Below are 16,963 nucleotides of genomic sequence, written 5' to 3' on the forward strand. Positions count from 1 at the left end.
AATGAAATTTAAAAGACAAGAATTAACGAAATGGAACTGTTCAACAATTACGTAATGCAGAATTAAAGATTTTACCCAAACCCATACCCCTTGTAAAATATTTTATAACGTCAACACTACCCCCCCCCCCCCCCCCCCCACCCCTTCTAAAATTACGTAACGCTCATCAATAATCATTCTGGACATTGTTTTTTTGTTTTTTTGTCAGTAAATTATCACATACTTATATTCTGGTGTTCATTACACCACTTAACAGATTCGACGTGGGTGTGGACACTCCTAACCTCCTTTGGATTTGTTCCAGTAATGCTTAATTGAAGTATTAACTTTAATACTAAAATGCTGCAACCCACTTGAGAAATAATCCTACCAAATTGTGTTGACACAATACTTTTCCGAAAACATTATGGTAATTTCTGGCTCAATATATTCTATCTGTAATGTACAAGGAATTAAATCATTGCTTTCTTTATCCTTTTCTTTTGAAAATGTCAATAAAATGGTGACTATAAAATCCTATAAAAAGGGATCAATATTCATTAGGCTTTGTGCGTCACAATATTATTGTTCATGTTACGATTATTTCGGTTCAAGAGAAATAATACTTAATGGTTACGCCATAATTAATAATGAAATGCTGATTTTTAATACAATATACAATGAGATGTGTTTAGGATACATCCTTATAATATGTTAGTTGCGGACCCAGTAAATATTTTAGGGAGGGGTCTTGGGGGAAAAGGAAATAAAAATTGGCATTCGTAAATAAAATGTTTTGAATGCGTCGATAAATAAAACATTTCCTTCGTGAAATGAAAAATAAAAGAGTTTTCAAGAATGATACTGATTTATATATATATATATATATATATATATATATATATATATATATATATATATATACTCAGCTGAGAGCCAGACTAATTTACATCTAATTTGCAAAGTTATCAAATTCTTAAAGTATGTGATCTGAAAAATATCACATACTTTGATTGCACTGAAAATGTAAGATATTATATGATATATATATATATATATTAGGCCTATATTAGGGGCCAGGTCCCACCCACTGGATTCGTTCTTGTACATAAAGTAAAAATAGTTTAACCTCATTCCGATTTATGCATTTTATACATTTCATTACACTATCACCCACACACCCACACCCACACACAAACACCCTATTATTCAATATGTCTTATGTTATAGTACTGGTACACTTTAGGCAGCGTATGTACTTTGTCAGCGAACATCCTCTTCTTGGTATGCTTTATATACTCTTCAAAAAAAGTAGGGAAACCTGAAATATTAATGTTAATATCAACTAGTAGACCGAACATACGTTTTAACCACAGACATCCTAGCAAAGAACGTTCAGGTCTGTTTACCAACACAACGAAACACATTCCATAGTTTGCACATGCATCACGCAGTTGCCCCGTACACGTGCGTGGGGTGTCATTCTCGATTTTGACAATTACCAGGAAGGTCGATTCATCACTGTGGAACATTATTTCTGTCAATCCTTTTCATTTTGTTGATCATGCAGTTGTTATTGTTTTGTTTTTAGTCATTTTTATTGTTTGAATTTGCGATGCGCCGTATGCAACGCGATGAGCGTCTACGGGCTACTAGCATGCTGCAAACGGACAGAAGTCAGCGTGAAGTGGCCAACACCTTCAATGTTTCGAAGTCAGTGATTAGCAGACTATGGAAGAGGTACCAACAAACCCAAAATGTTGACGATCGACCCCGTTCAATTCGTCCCAGGGCAACGACAGGAGTACAGGATCGATTCATCCGTAACCAGGCTGTAAGAAATCGAGCTCAAACGGCAAATCAAATTGTTGCAAACCTTCATCAGGCTACTGGTTTCCGAGTTACGGGTCGACGATTAGAAATGGTCTTCGTGCAGCCCATCTTCATGCTTGACGACCCCGGATTGTGCCTACCTTGACAAATCGTCAGATTGCCCACATACGTGAATGGTGTAGGGAGCGTCAGAACTGGGGTATTCGTCGCTGGTCATGTGTCATGTTTTCAGATGAGTCAGGCGTGGTCGGGTCTGGCGACGACGAAATGAACGGCACGCCAACGTCACAATGCGATTTCATGATAGATTTGGCGGTGGATCGGTTATGGTGTGGGGTGGTATCACTATGACTGACAGAACCCACCCCCTCCATATTGTGCAAGGACGGGTCACTGGGCAGTACTACTGGGACAACATACTGACACTCTTTGTCGTCCCGTTTGCCAGGCGTGTGGTTCGACGTTTTGTTTTTCAGGACGACAATGCTCACCTCCAGCAGCACAACATCTATCGAATGCCATGGCCAGCAATGAGCCCAGACCTTTTCCCCAATGAACACGTCTAGGACATGATAGGGAGACGTGTGCGTCAACGTCAAATACCGCCGACCACGTTAGAGAAACTTGGTCAGGCGCTGCAAGAGGAATGGAACAGATTCCCTCAAATGGCCATTGGAAAACTCATACGCAGTATGCCTCGTCGACTGAATGAATGTCTGACACATCGTGGCGGTATCACTCACTACTGATTAAAAAAAAAAAATCAACTTTAAAATTTCACTTCTGACCCCATTCATGCTTCAAGATCTGTGGTGGTCATAAAACCTACTGTAATACTGAACTACCGGTTGTAATGTTTGCCCAATTACTTCACTATTATCATATAACCATTCCCCACAGCTAATATACCTTACAATTTTGGCAATTGTCAATTCTTATTAGAGTTCCCCTACTTTTTTTGAAAAGTATATAATATTGATGAGAAAAAAAACTTCGAGGGAACACCTTGTATGTGAGATCACAATTCATTTACTACTATAGTCCGTCCCATTATCCACACAAATGTTTTTGTAAATAATTTCAGTTTTGTTTGACAAAAAGAAAAGTAAAATTGTTTTGGAAATAACAAAGAAAAACATGTTTTAGTTAACGACGCACTCAACACATTTTATTTACGGTTATATGGCGTCAGACACGTGGTTAAGGACCACACAGATTTTGAGAGGAAACCCGCTGTCGCCACTACATGGGCTACTCTTTCCGATTAGCAGCAAGGGATCTTTTATTTGCGCTTCCCACAGGCAGGATAGCACAAACCATGGCAGTTATGGATCACTGGTCGGTGCAAATGGTTTACACCTACCCATTGAGCCTTGCGAAGCACTCACTCAGGGTTTGGAGTCGGTATCTGGATTAAAAATCCCATGCCTCGACTGGGATCCGAACCCAGTACCTACCAGCCTGTAGACCAATGACCTAACCACGACGCCACCGAGGCCGGTGGAAATAACAAAACAAAACAGAACGAATTTTTGTGTCTAATTTTAAAAACATTCAGGTCAGAAATAACTTGTTGTTAACTCCTTCGGATGAAAAAAAGCGTTCCCTCTGGGGCGGCCTATAGTGATGTTATGTAGGATTCAATATTCGTACTACGGGATTCAGTGGCGTAGGGGGAGGGGGGGGGGGGGGGGAGTGGAGCACGGAATCCGTTTCTTCTTTAATTGTATTAAATTTTATAAAACCATTCATCCATACATAGTGTGGGTCCCTCCCACCTCCAGCTTGGATGATCACATATTATATTGTAAGTGCTTGTAATTAACATCTACGACATTTCAATTTGTTAAAGATCTTGCAATTTTTACACACACACACACGCACACACACACACACACTCACTATCTCTCTCTCTCTCTCTCTCACACACACTATCTCTCTCTCTCTCTCTCTCTCTCACACACACACACACTATCTCTCTCTCTCTCTCTCTCTCACACACACCTTCGAATTCCTAGGAACGAAAAGGTGGTAAGACGTTTAAAAAAGTAAAACTATCTAAATAGGCCTACATATACATTTAGGCGCGTATTGAGAGGTTGGGCTGGGGTGAAAGGAGATTGTCGTCTTGTTCCAAGAGATTGTTCTTTTTAAAATGTAGTTTCCGGTTTTCCATTAAAAAACCCAAACCCAAAACAAAACAACAACATTGCTCACTATGTACAGTTTAGACCCATCCTGCACCATGTCCTGCACACGTGCCTGGCATTCTCTCCGAAAATTACCGGCACGATGGTGAGTGCGTTTAAAAAAAACCAGGGTAATAACAAAAGGTCAAACAAGTTTTTTCAATGATTCTGTTCCTACCAGTCTTAATTAACATGTAAAATAAAAAGAGCAACGAAATGCGTAATGGACACTAGTATTATGCAGTTCTGTAGGTGTGGAAAGGCGACAGCAACAACTGGAGGTAGGGTTTGGGTGGGGTTAAGACAGTTCTATATGCACTTGATTTCCATTTGAGTTAAGCAATGTATTATGTTCAGATTTGGGAACATAGTGCTCCTAACCCCTCCTTCCGCGTTTCACACCTATGAGTTCGCTAAAAATCGGGTTGCATATAACAAATTATTACAGATGAAACAAAAGTAAGCATTCAAGAAAGAATTAATGAAATGTTTTGTAAATAGTTTATTTCAAAACAAGCAATTAATCCCTTAAAAAAAAACAACAACAAGAAGAATGGCTAATTAAACAAGACGTCTTTACAGTTACACAAACCTTAATAAACGGACTCGAATATTACTTTACCCCGACTCGATCTCGAGTACTCGTGGATTCCTTATTCTAAGTGTCAGTTTGGGACAACATACATTCCCAAGTCTTATAGATTGAGATAGTTTTTCTGCTGTAGATTCAAGCTGCATGTTGACGAAACTTAAACTAATTATTAGAGAACACAAAATTCCAAATCCCACAGCTTTGGTATTCTACCTTGGGTTCACCTGATCACTGAGAACGGTGCTAACTTTGAATTGCTATAGTTATTAGAGAAACATGCTTATTGTTAGATCCCATAGTAGGTAATACTATCCAGTCAGATTTTAATACAACTCTGTCTCCTGTTGGAGTGACTTCCTCTTTGCGACAGTGAAGTGTTGCTCAACATGTTAACTGTCTCGACAACCCTCTCGGCAGCTCTAAACTTGTGGTTGTCACAGTTCACAGAGTTGTACCCTGCAGATGTCTGACTCATTGCACTGAAAGCACGAAACTGCGAGAAGTCTGTGGGAACGTAATGCACGTGTGGTCGGTAAGATGAGGAAAGTTGCGGTTGCCACATGTTGAACAAGGTGTGAATGATTTCTTTAGAACTGAGAGGTCTTTTCTTTCGTCTTGTCGACGAAGCAGAACGGGGATCTCTGCTCGTCATGCCGGGGCTGCTTGGTAGAATCGGCGACGTACGACCGGTGTAAACGTCCACATCCCGACTTCTCTCACTTCTGCTTGTGTTTTTCCCAGAATTGCCATTTACGTTGGTATCAATAGGAGGAATCGTAGAAGTCTGCTGACTTCTGTTCGTACGTGAAAGCATGATCAAATTGTTGATCACTATGTGGCACAACTTATTGAAAACGCGATCTGAATAGCACAACTTCCAGGCAACGTTATGATATTTTCTTGTAGAGGTGTTGGGTATATGTCAAAATGTTCCTCAAAGGTCTTATTTCCAACAGTAAAGAGATTGAAATGTTTTTATGCTTTCGCAATCAAGAATATTTCTTCAGCACAATTGCGTGAATATTTTCCTTCAGTTGGGTATATGTTAACAAGTCCTCCAAATATTTCAATTTCAAACAGTCGGGTTTAAGATATTTTTATGTACTTGCGTTTAAGAACACCCCTTAAGCACAACTACCTGCATACAAGAAATGACCTATTACATGTCACTGTATCATTTACCATGTCCTTAGTGTGGTCTGAATAATTCGGACAGGTTTGTGCGACCCCATGCAATGAACAAGTTTACAAAGGTCCAACACAATCCTCTTAATGAGTTCTTAAACGATTACTGGACACTTCAATATTGCGTGGATACACACACGTGACTCTACGTGTCCTCTGTACCAGCGCAGTCCGCGAACCGTTATTTAGACCACTGTTGGTTTATGAAATTATCTTTGAAGTATTTCTTAGCGATGTGTGTATGAGACTGCTGAAAGGTCTTTGAGTATTTATTTCCAATAATCGATCATTAATCCATCATCTACACGAACTGGGGTATTAGCCCGAGACACACGCGGTACTTATTGCAGGGGCAATGATGAAAACCGACTTAGCCAGTGCACATTGATAATGGTACTTGCGTTGCATAACGCTCATATAGCTCGGTAGTCCCATATCAAAATATATAATAGTCTTACCAGCTCACCGGCGATTACTTAGACGCATTTGTTTGAACCTTCGACCTAGGTAATATGTCAGCAAATGGTAAACGTATTTTTCGTCAAAACATCATAATCCATGGCGATTAATTGCGCAACCTCCACTGTAGTGCATTTCTTCCACTTAATCGATACTAATTAATGATGTAAGAAATAAGGCGCAACTTCACGAGCTGTAAATTAATCAGTATCAAACAGTTCGTTAGCAGAGCATTTAACGACAGCCCAGCACAAAAATACATTGGCTATTGGGTGTCGAACTGCTCCGCGGTTGTTTTATGAAAGATCGTGATGTATACTATCCTGAGTCACCTATGTGGAAATGTGTATATTAAAAAACTATCTTAAAGCTAATCTTAAATAACAAGTCTATGTGGCGACAACAGGTTTCCTCTTTCACGCTAACTGATTAACCTTTGTCTAGGTCACGTAGATCATACAACTGTTGCAGTATTGATCACATCAGAGATACAACTGTTTTGTTTTGTTCTTTTATTTCCACCACCAAAATAAAAGAGGGAAAAAAGCATTATTTAAACCACGTAGGCCTGATCCAAGGGTTTGTGAAATGGGAGAAGGGGCGCCGGTCACTGTAAGAAGTGTTTGAACAGTCTTTTATTATTTTAACGTCGTCGAAAATGGGGTGCTCTCCCTGGATCCGCACCTGATAAGGCATATATACTCTTTTTAAAAAACAGGGGAACCTGCAATATTAATGTTAATATCAACTATTAGACCGAACATACGTTTTGACCATAGAAATCCTATTAAAGAACGTTCAGGTCTGTTTATCAACACACTGAAACACATTCCATAGTTTGCACGTGCATCACGCAGTTGCCCCTTACATGTGCGTGGAGTGTCATTCTCGATTTTGACCATTTCCAGGAAGGTCGATTAATCACTGTGGAACAGTATTTCTGTCAATCTTTTTCATTCTGTTGATCATAAAGTTGTTATTGTTTTGTTTTTAGTCATTTTTATTCTAAGAATTTGCGACTTACTGATAAAAAAAAAACCCCGTCAAATTTCACTTTTGACCCCAATCGTCCTTCAAGATGTTTGGTGGTCATAAAACCTACTGTAATACTAACTACCGGTTGTAATGTTTGCCCAATTAATTCACTATGATCATATAACCATTCCCCACAGCTAATATACCTTACAATTAATTCACTATTATCATATAACCATTCCCCACAGCTAATATACCGTACAATTAATTCACTATTATCATATAACCATTCCCCACAGCTAATATACATTACAATTAATTCACTATGATCATATAACCATTCCCCACAGCTAATATACCTTACAATTAATTCACTATTATCATATAACCATTCCCCACAGCTAATATACCGTACAATTTTGGCAATTGTAAATTCTTATTAAGAGTTCCTCTACTTTTTTTGAAGAATATATAATACTAACCATGACGCCTTTCCCATTAAAAAGTGGAAAATGGGGTGCTCTCCCTGGATCCGCACCTGACAAGGCATATATAATACTAACCATGACGCCTTTCCCATAAAAAAAAGTGGAAAGTGTAGTTTGTTGAGGACAGATTTTATTGTTTGAGTCTATCACGTATGTCGATCTAGCCCATCTTGTTTTCTTATTAATGGTTTTGCAACTACTACAGATGTCAATAGAATTTTTTAGACACGTGTCGGTGATTTCTGGTAATAGTATTAAAAAAATAATTATTAATTAAAATAATGATAATAATAATAAAAATTTAAATGATACTAATTAAAAAGTTATGGGAATGACAGTTGACTTTTTTGCCCACCACTCATCAAAACTGCATGGGTATATCGACATTTACCTATGTAACTGAAGACTCTTCGCCACTTTTAACCCAAAACAACAACAATAAACACACACGGCGTGGTCTGAAACGAGTGGGGGTATTACAATGTGTCAAAAGTGTAGGCTGGAGCATAAGTATACAGGGCAGAGGACGGCGGGAGAAGCCACTGCCCACCCCCCCCCCCCCCCCCCCCCCCTCCTCCCCTTTAGTACTGGAGCAAAATCTCGAATTCGGACAAATATACTAACCTGAGACCTTTTTACGATGTATTTCCATTATTCTACCCTCAAAGTTAGTCGTAATCCATGTAAAAATTCGTAGTAATTCGTTTGCAACCCTATATAGCCGTTTGGTAGTTATCCAGATTCAGGCATTTTCGTTCAATTCGGGCAAAAGCCAGCCTGACCCCTAAACAAACGGGAGCCCGTACGTCTATGGGCTGTGGGTTCACCAGACCCCACCCCACGCCCACGACACACTGTAATCGCTGTAGAACATAAATATATCAATTTACAAGTCACTTCCCAAAGCAGTTTGGAAATAAGATACAGAAAGCAATTTAAGAACTATTCAACTTTTCTTTGCATTATTATGTCATCTCTTGTACCATAGGAACTTGTAATCTATCATAGCGCCAAGGTAAACATTGCCCAACCGACTAACCGCGAGTTTTGCTGTTTTACAAATGAATGACCAATGGACCATAGTTGAAATCACTCAGCACTGTACTATCAAACACTTCGAGTCGATGTAATGTTTACTACCCAGCAATGAATGACTTGCAACATGTGGGCACGTGGGGTCTAAAGGTGACGCCACACGATATGATTGTCTCGTACGAGAATAGCTCATTGTGACAAAACAGCATTACGATGTCATCGGTTGCTCATCTTCATAAATCAAGGCTAATATTCGTTCCTCGTATTCAGCCTTGATACATGTCGTCAAGAAATCGTGCCACAAAATGCTTAAATTTCATTGGATGCGACGAGATCCGATTGCAACGAATCGCAACGCTCCTTATAGATTCCCTTGTTATTGTAAACAAAGATGGCAGCGTTAGCGTCCGGCGGTTAATTTTTGATATGGCCTCAGACCACAATTAATTTCGCTATATGTTTCTATATAGCCTTAGTGGCTATAACATTTTTATTAATATCAGCAGGCCCATGTAGTTTTGTATGTACCTTTGCCTGCATGGGGGGGGGGGGGGGGGGGACGACACATATCCTGAAAAGAACAACCCCTGTTGTCTAGCTCTTTCTCCCAGCATATTGGTTTAAACAGACACACCCTTTAAACCAGGCCAGAGTACACCCATTTTACACAAAAATCACTACTTTTGCATGGGCCGGAATTACCACAAACAAGTCTTCAATGTCAGCAAGTTACACATGTTTACAAACTACATGTTATCCCCTGTCACTTCAGTCAAACAGTTGCCACTTCATAGCTGTCTGCCATGAAATAATCACAGTCAAACAGCAGACTACTTGCGCGGTCAAATTTCCGGATTTTGGACAACCAAATGGGAAGATAACTGTAATCTGAGGCCATATTGCTTTCAAGATTGTCACATGTTACCGATGCTGTGATTGGTCAGCGATGTCATCGTTTAAGGGACATAATCGGTGTTACAAATTTTCTTCCAATACAGGGCGCTAGTAGTGGATATCAGTAATCTTGACTACATGTATCAAGGCTGAATACGAGGAACGAATATTAGCCTTGATTTATGAAGATGTCGGTTGCTATGCAATCGACCTTCTCGTAAGAGACAGTGGTATCGTGTTGCGTCGCCATAAACGGACCACCAGGAAACACCGACTGAGCATATAATACAATAAAACACAGCGACTATTGGCAGGATTCAAGCAACTGCAATCATTCATACAGCGTGTGTGGTAGAGGGGCTTGAAACCCATCTCTGCTCCAAGCAAAATTTGTTTTAAACTTGTTTCCAGGGTAGCACGACTCGATCACTCCACTTAAAACTTAGCTCGCTAACATATAGATTCCCCCTCCCTCTTTAAAAAAATTTCCTTCACAGTCGCCCGATTTAAACATGTGAATGTGTCATGATTTATTAATGCCTTGGCTAAAGACGTTTTTTTGTTTTTTTGCTCAGTGTGATGGTGCCTGTTTATGTGTTTTTATCCGCATAATTACTCACCGATGAATGCACAAATCATCAGTTTAAATATTGTGTAGTAATTTTCTTTTTTTCACTGGATATCTACATACTCTTTTTATTTGTATTAATGCAAATTTTAGATGTGCGAAATGTGATCATATTATGGTGTTATTTTGTCTTGCACATCTAACAAAAGTTAGGCCATTATAAATTAAATGCTAGATTTTCATCCAAAACTTTATCAACATAGGGGATGGGGTTAAATATTATTTTTTTATTTTCAGGAATGTGGAAATGCCACACATCACACATTTGGTTTGGGGGGGGGGGGGGGGGGGGGGGTTGGGGGGTTGCCAATAAAAACCAAAACCAAAACAGTGGCAGGCCTTTATCCTTGGGGCAGACAGAGATGAAAATCTTATATTTGTATTTCCACTGAATTTTATTAACATTATTTACCATGTGTTATTCTTTTTGAAACTGTCAATGTTTTAATATGTCTGCAAACACCAAGATAACTTGGTGCCAATGTTATTACACGAATTCTACATGTTCACAATTTTTGTTTATATTCAAAGGCCAATAACTCTTGTCAAATTTTGTTTTTATATGTTAGTCTATAGGTAAAAGAAAATCTCCTCTTCAATATTAATACAGAATTATCTTGCACCATGGACGTGTTTTTGTAATTGTTATGGCTATCACAACCACCACTATCTTCTGTGAAACTTTTCACAACTGTTCATTATGATTTTATTATATGTTACCATTTTATTTTATACTGTATTAATTATATCAATACAGTGTATAAAGTAACAATAATGTCAAGTAGTCGACTTTCAGTCTCTTTCACCAATACCCTGTTACACTGATACAGTCTGTATCAATCGTGTCACTAGAATAAAGCTTCAAGGCACAGGTAATATATATATAAAGAGTAAATGCCAAGACAAGATTTACAATGTCTGTTTATGACACATCAATGCAAGAATTTACAATGTTGGTTTATGATTACTGTTGTTACTCTTATTAAGACTGGAAATACCAATGAGGCATACTTCAACATATATTAGGTTTAATTCAGAAATACTATTTTTAATTAAAACGTAATCATCCATGATTACAGTAATCTATAACAACATCAGTTGAATACCCAGGCATTGTTGTTTGTGAGTACTTGTGCTTAAAGGTAGTTGACTTTACTATTGTGTCATCAGCTATACAAGACAGGAAATTCAATCCATATGTTTAAGTAAAAGATCATTTTAATTTAATAGTTTATTTTCTGCACATAAATCAATATGCAAGCAGCAACTATCGTCTATATTGTATGTTAGTCTTCACTTTCACAAAGTTTTATAAGTACTAATATATTATAAAAAGATATATCAAATTATCACATCCTACAATTTCTGAATACAGAAAAAAAGGAATCTTCAACTTCCAGCACATATGTATATATCAGTGTTGTCGCTGGGTGAAAATTAAAGGAGGGCGGCCGGTCGGCACCACACCCTTCAAAAATAAAAATATAAAAAAAGGGGTGGGGGGGGAGTAGTTTGGTTATCATATTGTTGTGTGTTGGTAGACTTTGACAAAAGACATACTCCTTATTTTGCCTACAAAAAAAGTGCAAAGGGGTTTATAAAAAAAACTCGTCTTTTAATTGAACCGAAGATGATATCGGTTTGACATTCACGGGCAGTTCCGGTTTTGCTGGACCGATCAAAGTTTTATTATTATTATTTTTAATAAAGATTTCAAGATATACCAAAAACAATAAAGATGTTTGTAAAGTGATCTCCTAATGTCAGATACATTTTTGTTATTTCCATCTTCATCGAATGAATCGATCGCTGTGATAAAATATTATCGCCAGCTAGAGTTTCGTTTTTGTAAAGGCGGTGTATATATTATTTGGCACTCAAGATAAATGATTTTAATGATAAACACTACCACTTCCGTTGTTTTTATAAGCGTTCATATCCCCTCAAAATGAAAAGTTTACAATATTTTATAAAGAACTGCTGAATAAACAGAATAACAGAAAGTAAAAATCATCAGTTTCAACCAAGTATATCTGCAACTGAGAACAAAATATCAAATGATAGTTAGTGGAAACAAAAGACAGAATGACCGTTCTGATCACGTGACAAATTTGGCGCCAAATAAGAGTGGTTTTTTCAATCGGAATTTGTCGAATCCGTAAAATATAAAATGTTTTCATTGCTTACGTAAAATATAACTTTTAGTGTGTCTATCAAACATACGAATGGATACAGATATTGGACAAAATAGAGGCTGTTAAAAATACTGTTAAATTACGTTACAGTAACTCGTAAATATTTCGTCAATTGCTTTTTCGTACACAACGCGGCTTGTTTCCTTTGATGTCCAGTGTGCAGACTGATCGTTGTTTTTTGTGTGGAAAAAAGTGCATATGGAAATAGCGGAGATAGGTGCTGGAAAATAAAGGAGGGCGGAGAACGTGAAAGGAGGGCGGCAAAATGGAATAGCAGGACGGGGCGCCCCGCTTAAATGGAGCATCGAGAACACTGATATATAGAAAGAAAACATCTCAGTCCTATGTCTCTTGTGACATAGCTTCAAACTTAGAGGTTAATCTCTCCAGCTTTGACTGCTTCCTTTTCTTCTTAGCTAATTTCTTTTCTTCAAGCTCTTTCTTTTCCATCAGTTCTTTAAACTTTTTGTCTCTGGGGTCAACTTTGTAACCAAAAAATGCCTGTGCTTCCTCCAGTAACTTGGCTTTCTTCGCCTCTCTTTTCTTCTGCTGTTCAACAACTTCCTCTTTTCGGTGATGGTATTCCTCAATCCACTTAGACATTTTTTGCATGTTCTGTTCCACTTTTTCCTCTCTGAAAAAAAAAAAATAACCGTAACATACCAATTAAGTTATATAATACAAACACATGAAATAATTGTGTAAAAGGTACCTAAAACTCTGTGTAAGTAACCAGATACTGTGTAAGTAACCTAAAACTCTGTGTAAGTAACCAGATACTGTGTAAGTAACCTAAAACTCTGTGTAAGTAACCAGATACTGTGTAAGTAACCTAAAACTCTGTGTAAGTAACCAGATACTGTGTAAGTAACCTAAAACTCTGTGTAAGTAACCAGATACTCCAAAGGAATGATACAACATGCACCAAAAGACGTCTTTAAAACTTGGGTAAATCTTGTTCAATATACATACATACATGTATATGTATGTATGTATTATCTGACAAAGCACCTGCACTGGGTACATAGCTCTATATTACCAGTAATTACAGCCCTCTAACTGGTGTCTAACATGTGGGAGACACTTGGTCTAGAGAATGAGAGAACATATCCAGGGTCTTGGTTATCTTTGAAAACAGGATGCCGTTTTAGAAAAATTAGTGGCTACATATATAATATCTACAAAATGCAAAGAGCGTGAAAAGTAGCTGCCACCTACTTTTGTGTTTTCGTGCTCACTGCATTTTGTAGATATGCAATAACAACCATTTCAAATAACCACCTGCCACACACATGTGATAATGATAACACTAATAACATAAATAAATAAACTTACATCATATCATATATCTTACATTTTCAGTGCAATCAAAGTATGATATTTTTCAGATCACATACTTTAAGAATGTTTATAACTTTGCAAATTAGATGTAAATTAGTCGAGGGCACGGCACTAGATTTATTGACATTTAAACAAACGTACTAGTGTGACACTCCATAATAGACGTATGCATTTATAATCATCAAATAAAAACATTTCAATAGCAATTTTACACTGAAAGCTGTCCAGCGTTCAGAACAGAAAACAAAAAACATTATGCACTAGTTTATTTTGATGTAAGGACATCCAAAATGATGTTATTAGAGTTTGACGTCATTTCCATTCAAAAAGACACTGCGCTACATATTCTTACTTCATTTGAATATCTAGCAATGGTGAACTGGAATTAAAGTTGCATATATACATGTACAGTTTACAAAAACATGTATTAAGCTTGAGATTATATGATAAAGAGATTACTACCCTCGTGTGTTTCGGTATCGTCAATATCATATATTAGGAATAAAAATAAATAAATTTTTTATTCCTAATATATGATATCGACGATACCAAAAAACACTCTGGTAACAACCTGTATGTATCATGATATATGTATCATGTATTATAATTATTTATTAGTTAAAGCTCGAAACATGATGGCATCAGTACTGTACTAAAGTTTATTTTGTAATGTCAGTCACTTCCTTTTTCACAATATTAAAAGAGAAGTTGAAAGAACTATCGTTGCCAAGATAATGATCTGTGTTTCTGACTGATAGAAGACAGTTACAGGAATGGCTAGGTAGAGATACTGTACATATATATCGTGTATCATGTCACAATGTGTATTATTTAGGTTTTGATTTTTTTCTTTAAATCGCACTAGAGCACATTGATTTATTAATTATTGGCTATTGGATGTCAAACATTTGGTAATTCTGACTCACAGTCATCAGTTATATGCACTTTCCCACAGACAGGACCAGATGCGGTGCACTGGTTGGAACAAGAGAAAAAACCAATCTGTTGAATGGTTGCACTGAGGACCAGTGAGGTAGTTTGATCCTGCTACACAAGCACCTCAAGCGAGTGCTCAATCGACTAAGCTAAATCCCAATCCTCTTAGCTTTAGAATATATTGAATATATTGGTAATTAGTAAATTACTACAAAGAGCCAGAATATTTAGCATTTTGATTTGACCTACAACATTAACCCAGAATAAATAACTGAGAACGAAGATCCCCACCGTAATCTTTGTTTCTTTTCTTGTTCTAGCCGTTTCTCATGAACTGCTTTCAAGGTCATTTCTAATGTTGGTTCCCACATCTTCTCGTCTTCAATGATTTGTGCGAGTTCTGATTTACTTGGCCACATTATTCGTGGGTCGACATCAGACTGTGAACCGAATTTGGCATACCGTCGTCTCTGGTATCGCAGGCTCTCTTGGTAGCTGTTAATAATCTCCGGCATTTCGTTGTGAATTCGCCTACGAAGATTTCCTTTCAAACCAGACACGTCTCTAACGACACTCAGCTCGTCATTTTCGTCATCCCTGTAAGCAGTTTGTTTTTCAGAGACACTACGTGATGTGCTAAATAACGAAATACACAAAGCATGATACTTATTTGGATATTTGTACATTAAAAATGCATCATAATTACAGTATAAACGCCAACAGCACTTCATATACATGGAGGCTGCCATTTTGTCTCTTCCTTAAGATATTCTCACCACTAGGTTGGAGCATTCTTTATGAAAATTATAGAGAAGTGAATGGTAGTTTTGTTTAACGACACCACTAAAGCTCATTCATAGATTAAGTAACAAGCACTGTCAGGTGTCAATCAGATTGTATTACGTGTCAGACGTGATTATAATATAGATATACTGAAAATATTGTAATAGGACAACACCCCGATGTACATATAATATATATATTATATATATATATGCTACTGGTGTTGGTTATCAGTTTTCATTTAGATCCCTCAGTTGGGTATCTTGTAAAAAGGTTTTTACTACTTCGAATCGAACGTAGAAAATGTGTGGTTCTTAATATTCACTTAATGTGCGCCTTGCACTAGGTCTGTACATACTATAACTAGTACATATCCGTTTAAATGGCACCATGCATTCAGGAAATTGTTCGGGGAGGAGGGGATGTCGAGCAAAGTTTTTAGGTCGGGTAAAATTCCCTATAAAAATACAAAGTCATTTTAAAAAACTTAGATCGGGGGAGGGGGCGTTCGAACACCCACCCCCTTCTCCTTTGCACATGCACCTATGGATTGTTTACGTCACGACGGTAAAACAACAATAACGTGATGGCTCTTATTATATAAAATGTGGTCAGTTGTATTCGTATAGAAGCTTGCAATACTCTGTCATACGCTGCCACTGAGCGTAAACAGTATACCTATACCCTTTCTTCCTTTTAATTTATTTTCAGGGCAGTCTAGTCCCAATTCCCAACACAATTTCCTGCACACGCACCTGTCCAGCCCTTTTCTAGGTACTTCGGTCTTGCCTCCATACATATTTTGCTTCCATTTACACCAAATTATTATGCCACAGGTAGACACATGCACCGTGTACAAACAATATTCACACAACTGTTGACCATTCATTTCAACTTATTTTCGTGTTATGTTTCAAGCACGATGTCCTGGGTACACACCTAAGCTATCTGGGCTGTCTGTCCAGGACAGTGGGCTAGTTGTTAATTGTTAGTGATTAGTGAGAGAGAAGAGGGTATAGTGGTCTTACTCCTACGCCGCATTTAGTCGTTAAAACTCGCTCTGGGTGGAAGCTGATACCGGGCTGCGAACTCTGTACCTACCAGCCTTATGTCCGATGGCTTCACCACGACGCCACCGATGCCGGTACTGTTTATCATCCTGTACATATTTTATATTACTCTCTTAAAGACAATAATGCTTGTGGTATGGACAGCATTACTAATGAAATGCTTAAATAGGCATACTTCTTCCTCTACCCTCCAAACTGTTTAACACACTCTATATGTCGGGCTTACATCCGAAAGATTGGTCCAATGGTTACATCATTCTTATTTCATAAGAAAGACACAAAATCCAATCCAAACAACTATAGATTGAATGGGCGTCTTAGCTGAAACAGGTGGAGATAACTCTATTCCAGATGGCGCGACGATCGACAGGGTCCCAGAAA

The 16,963-nt window shown here is 37.8% G+C and overlaps 1 protein-coding gene across 1 annotated transcript; it reads right to left on the minus strand.

Annotated features, from left to right (window-relative positions):
• Window positions 1-12,631: 12,631 nt before the first annotated feature.
• On the minus strand, window positions 12,632-15,478 carry LOC121375563 (growth arrest and DNA damage-inducible proteins-interacting protein 1-like). Its single transcript, XM_041503071.1, has 2 exons — window positions 15,021-15,478; window positions 12,632-13,086 (listed from the first exon to the last, which is right to left on the minus strand). Exons 1-2 carry the CDS (start codon window positions 15,476-15,478, stop codon window positions 12,795-12,797), a joined length of 750 nt encoding a protein of 249 aa, XP_041359005.1. The 3' UTR covers window positions 12,632-12,794.
• Window positions 15,479-16,963: the final 1,485 nt, after the last annotated feature.

The sequence above is a fragment of the Gigantopelta aegis genome, chromosome 6, assembly GCF_016097555.1.
Source record: "Gigantopelta aegis isolate Gae_Host chromosome 6, Gae_host_genome, whole genome shotgun sequence".
Lineage (NCBI taxonomy): Eukaryota > Metazoa > Mollusca > Gastropoda > Neomphalida > Peltospiridae > Gigantopelta > Gigantopelta aegis.

Bases quoted from the DNA above. Each gene is read 5' to 3' on its own strand.
- LOC121375563 (XM_041503071.1), bottom strand. From the start codon at position 15,478: ATGGCAGCCTCCATGTATATGAAGTGCTGTTGGCGTTTATACTGTAAT. The intron at 13,087-15,020 runs GTGGGGATCTTC...TTTTTTTTTCAG, and splicing joins GAAAAGAAACAAAGATTACG to AGAGGAAAAAGTGGAACAGA.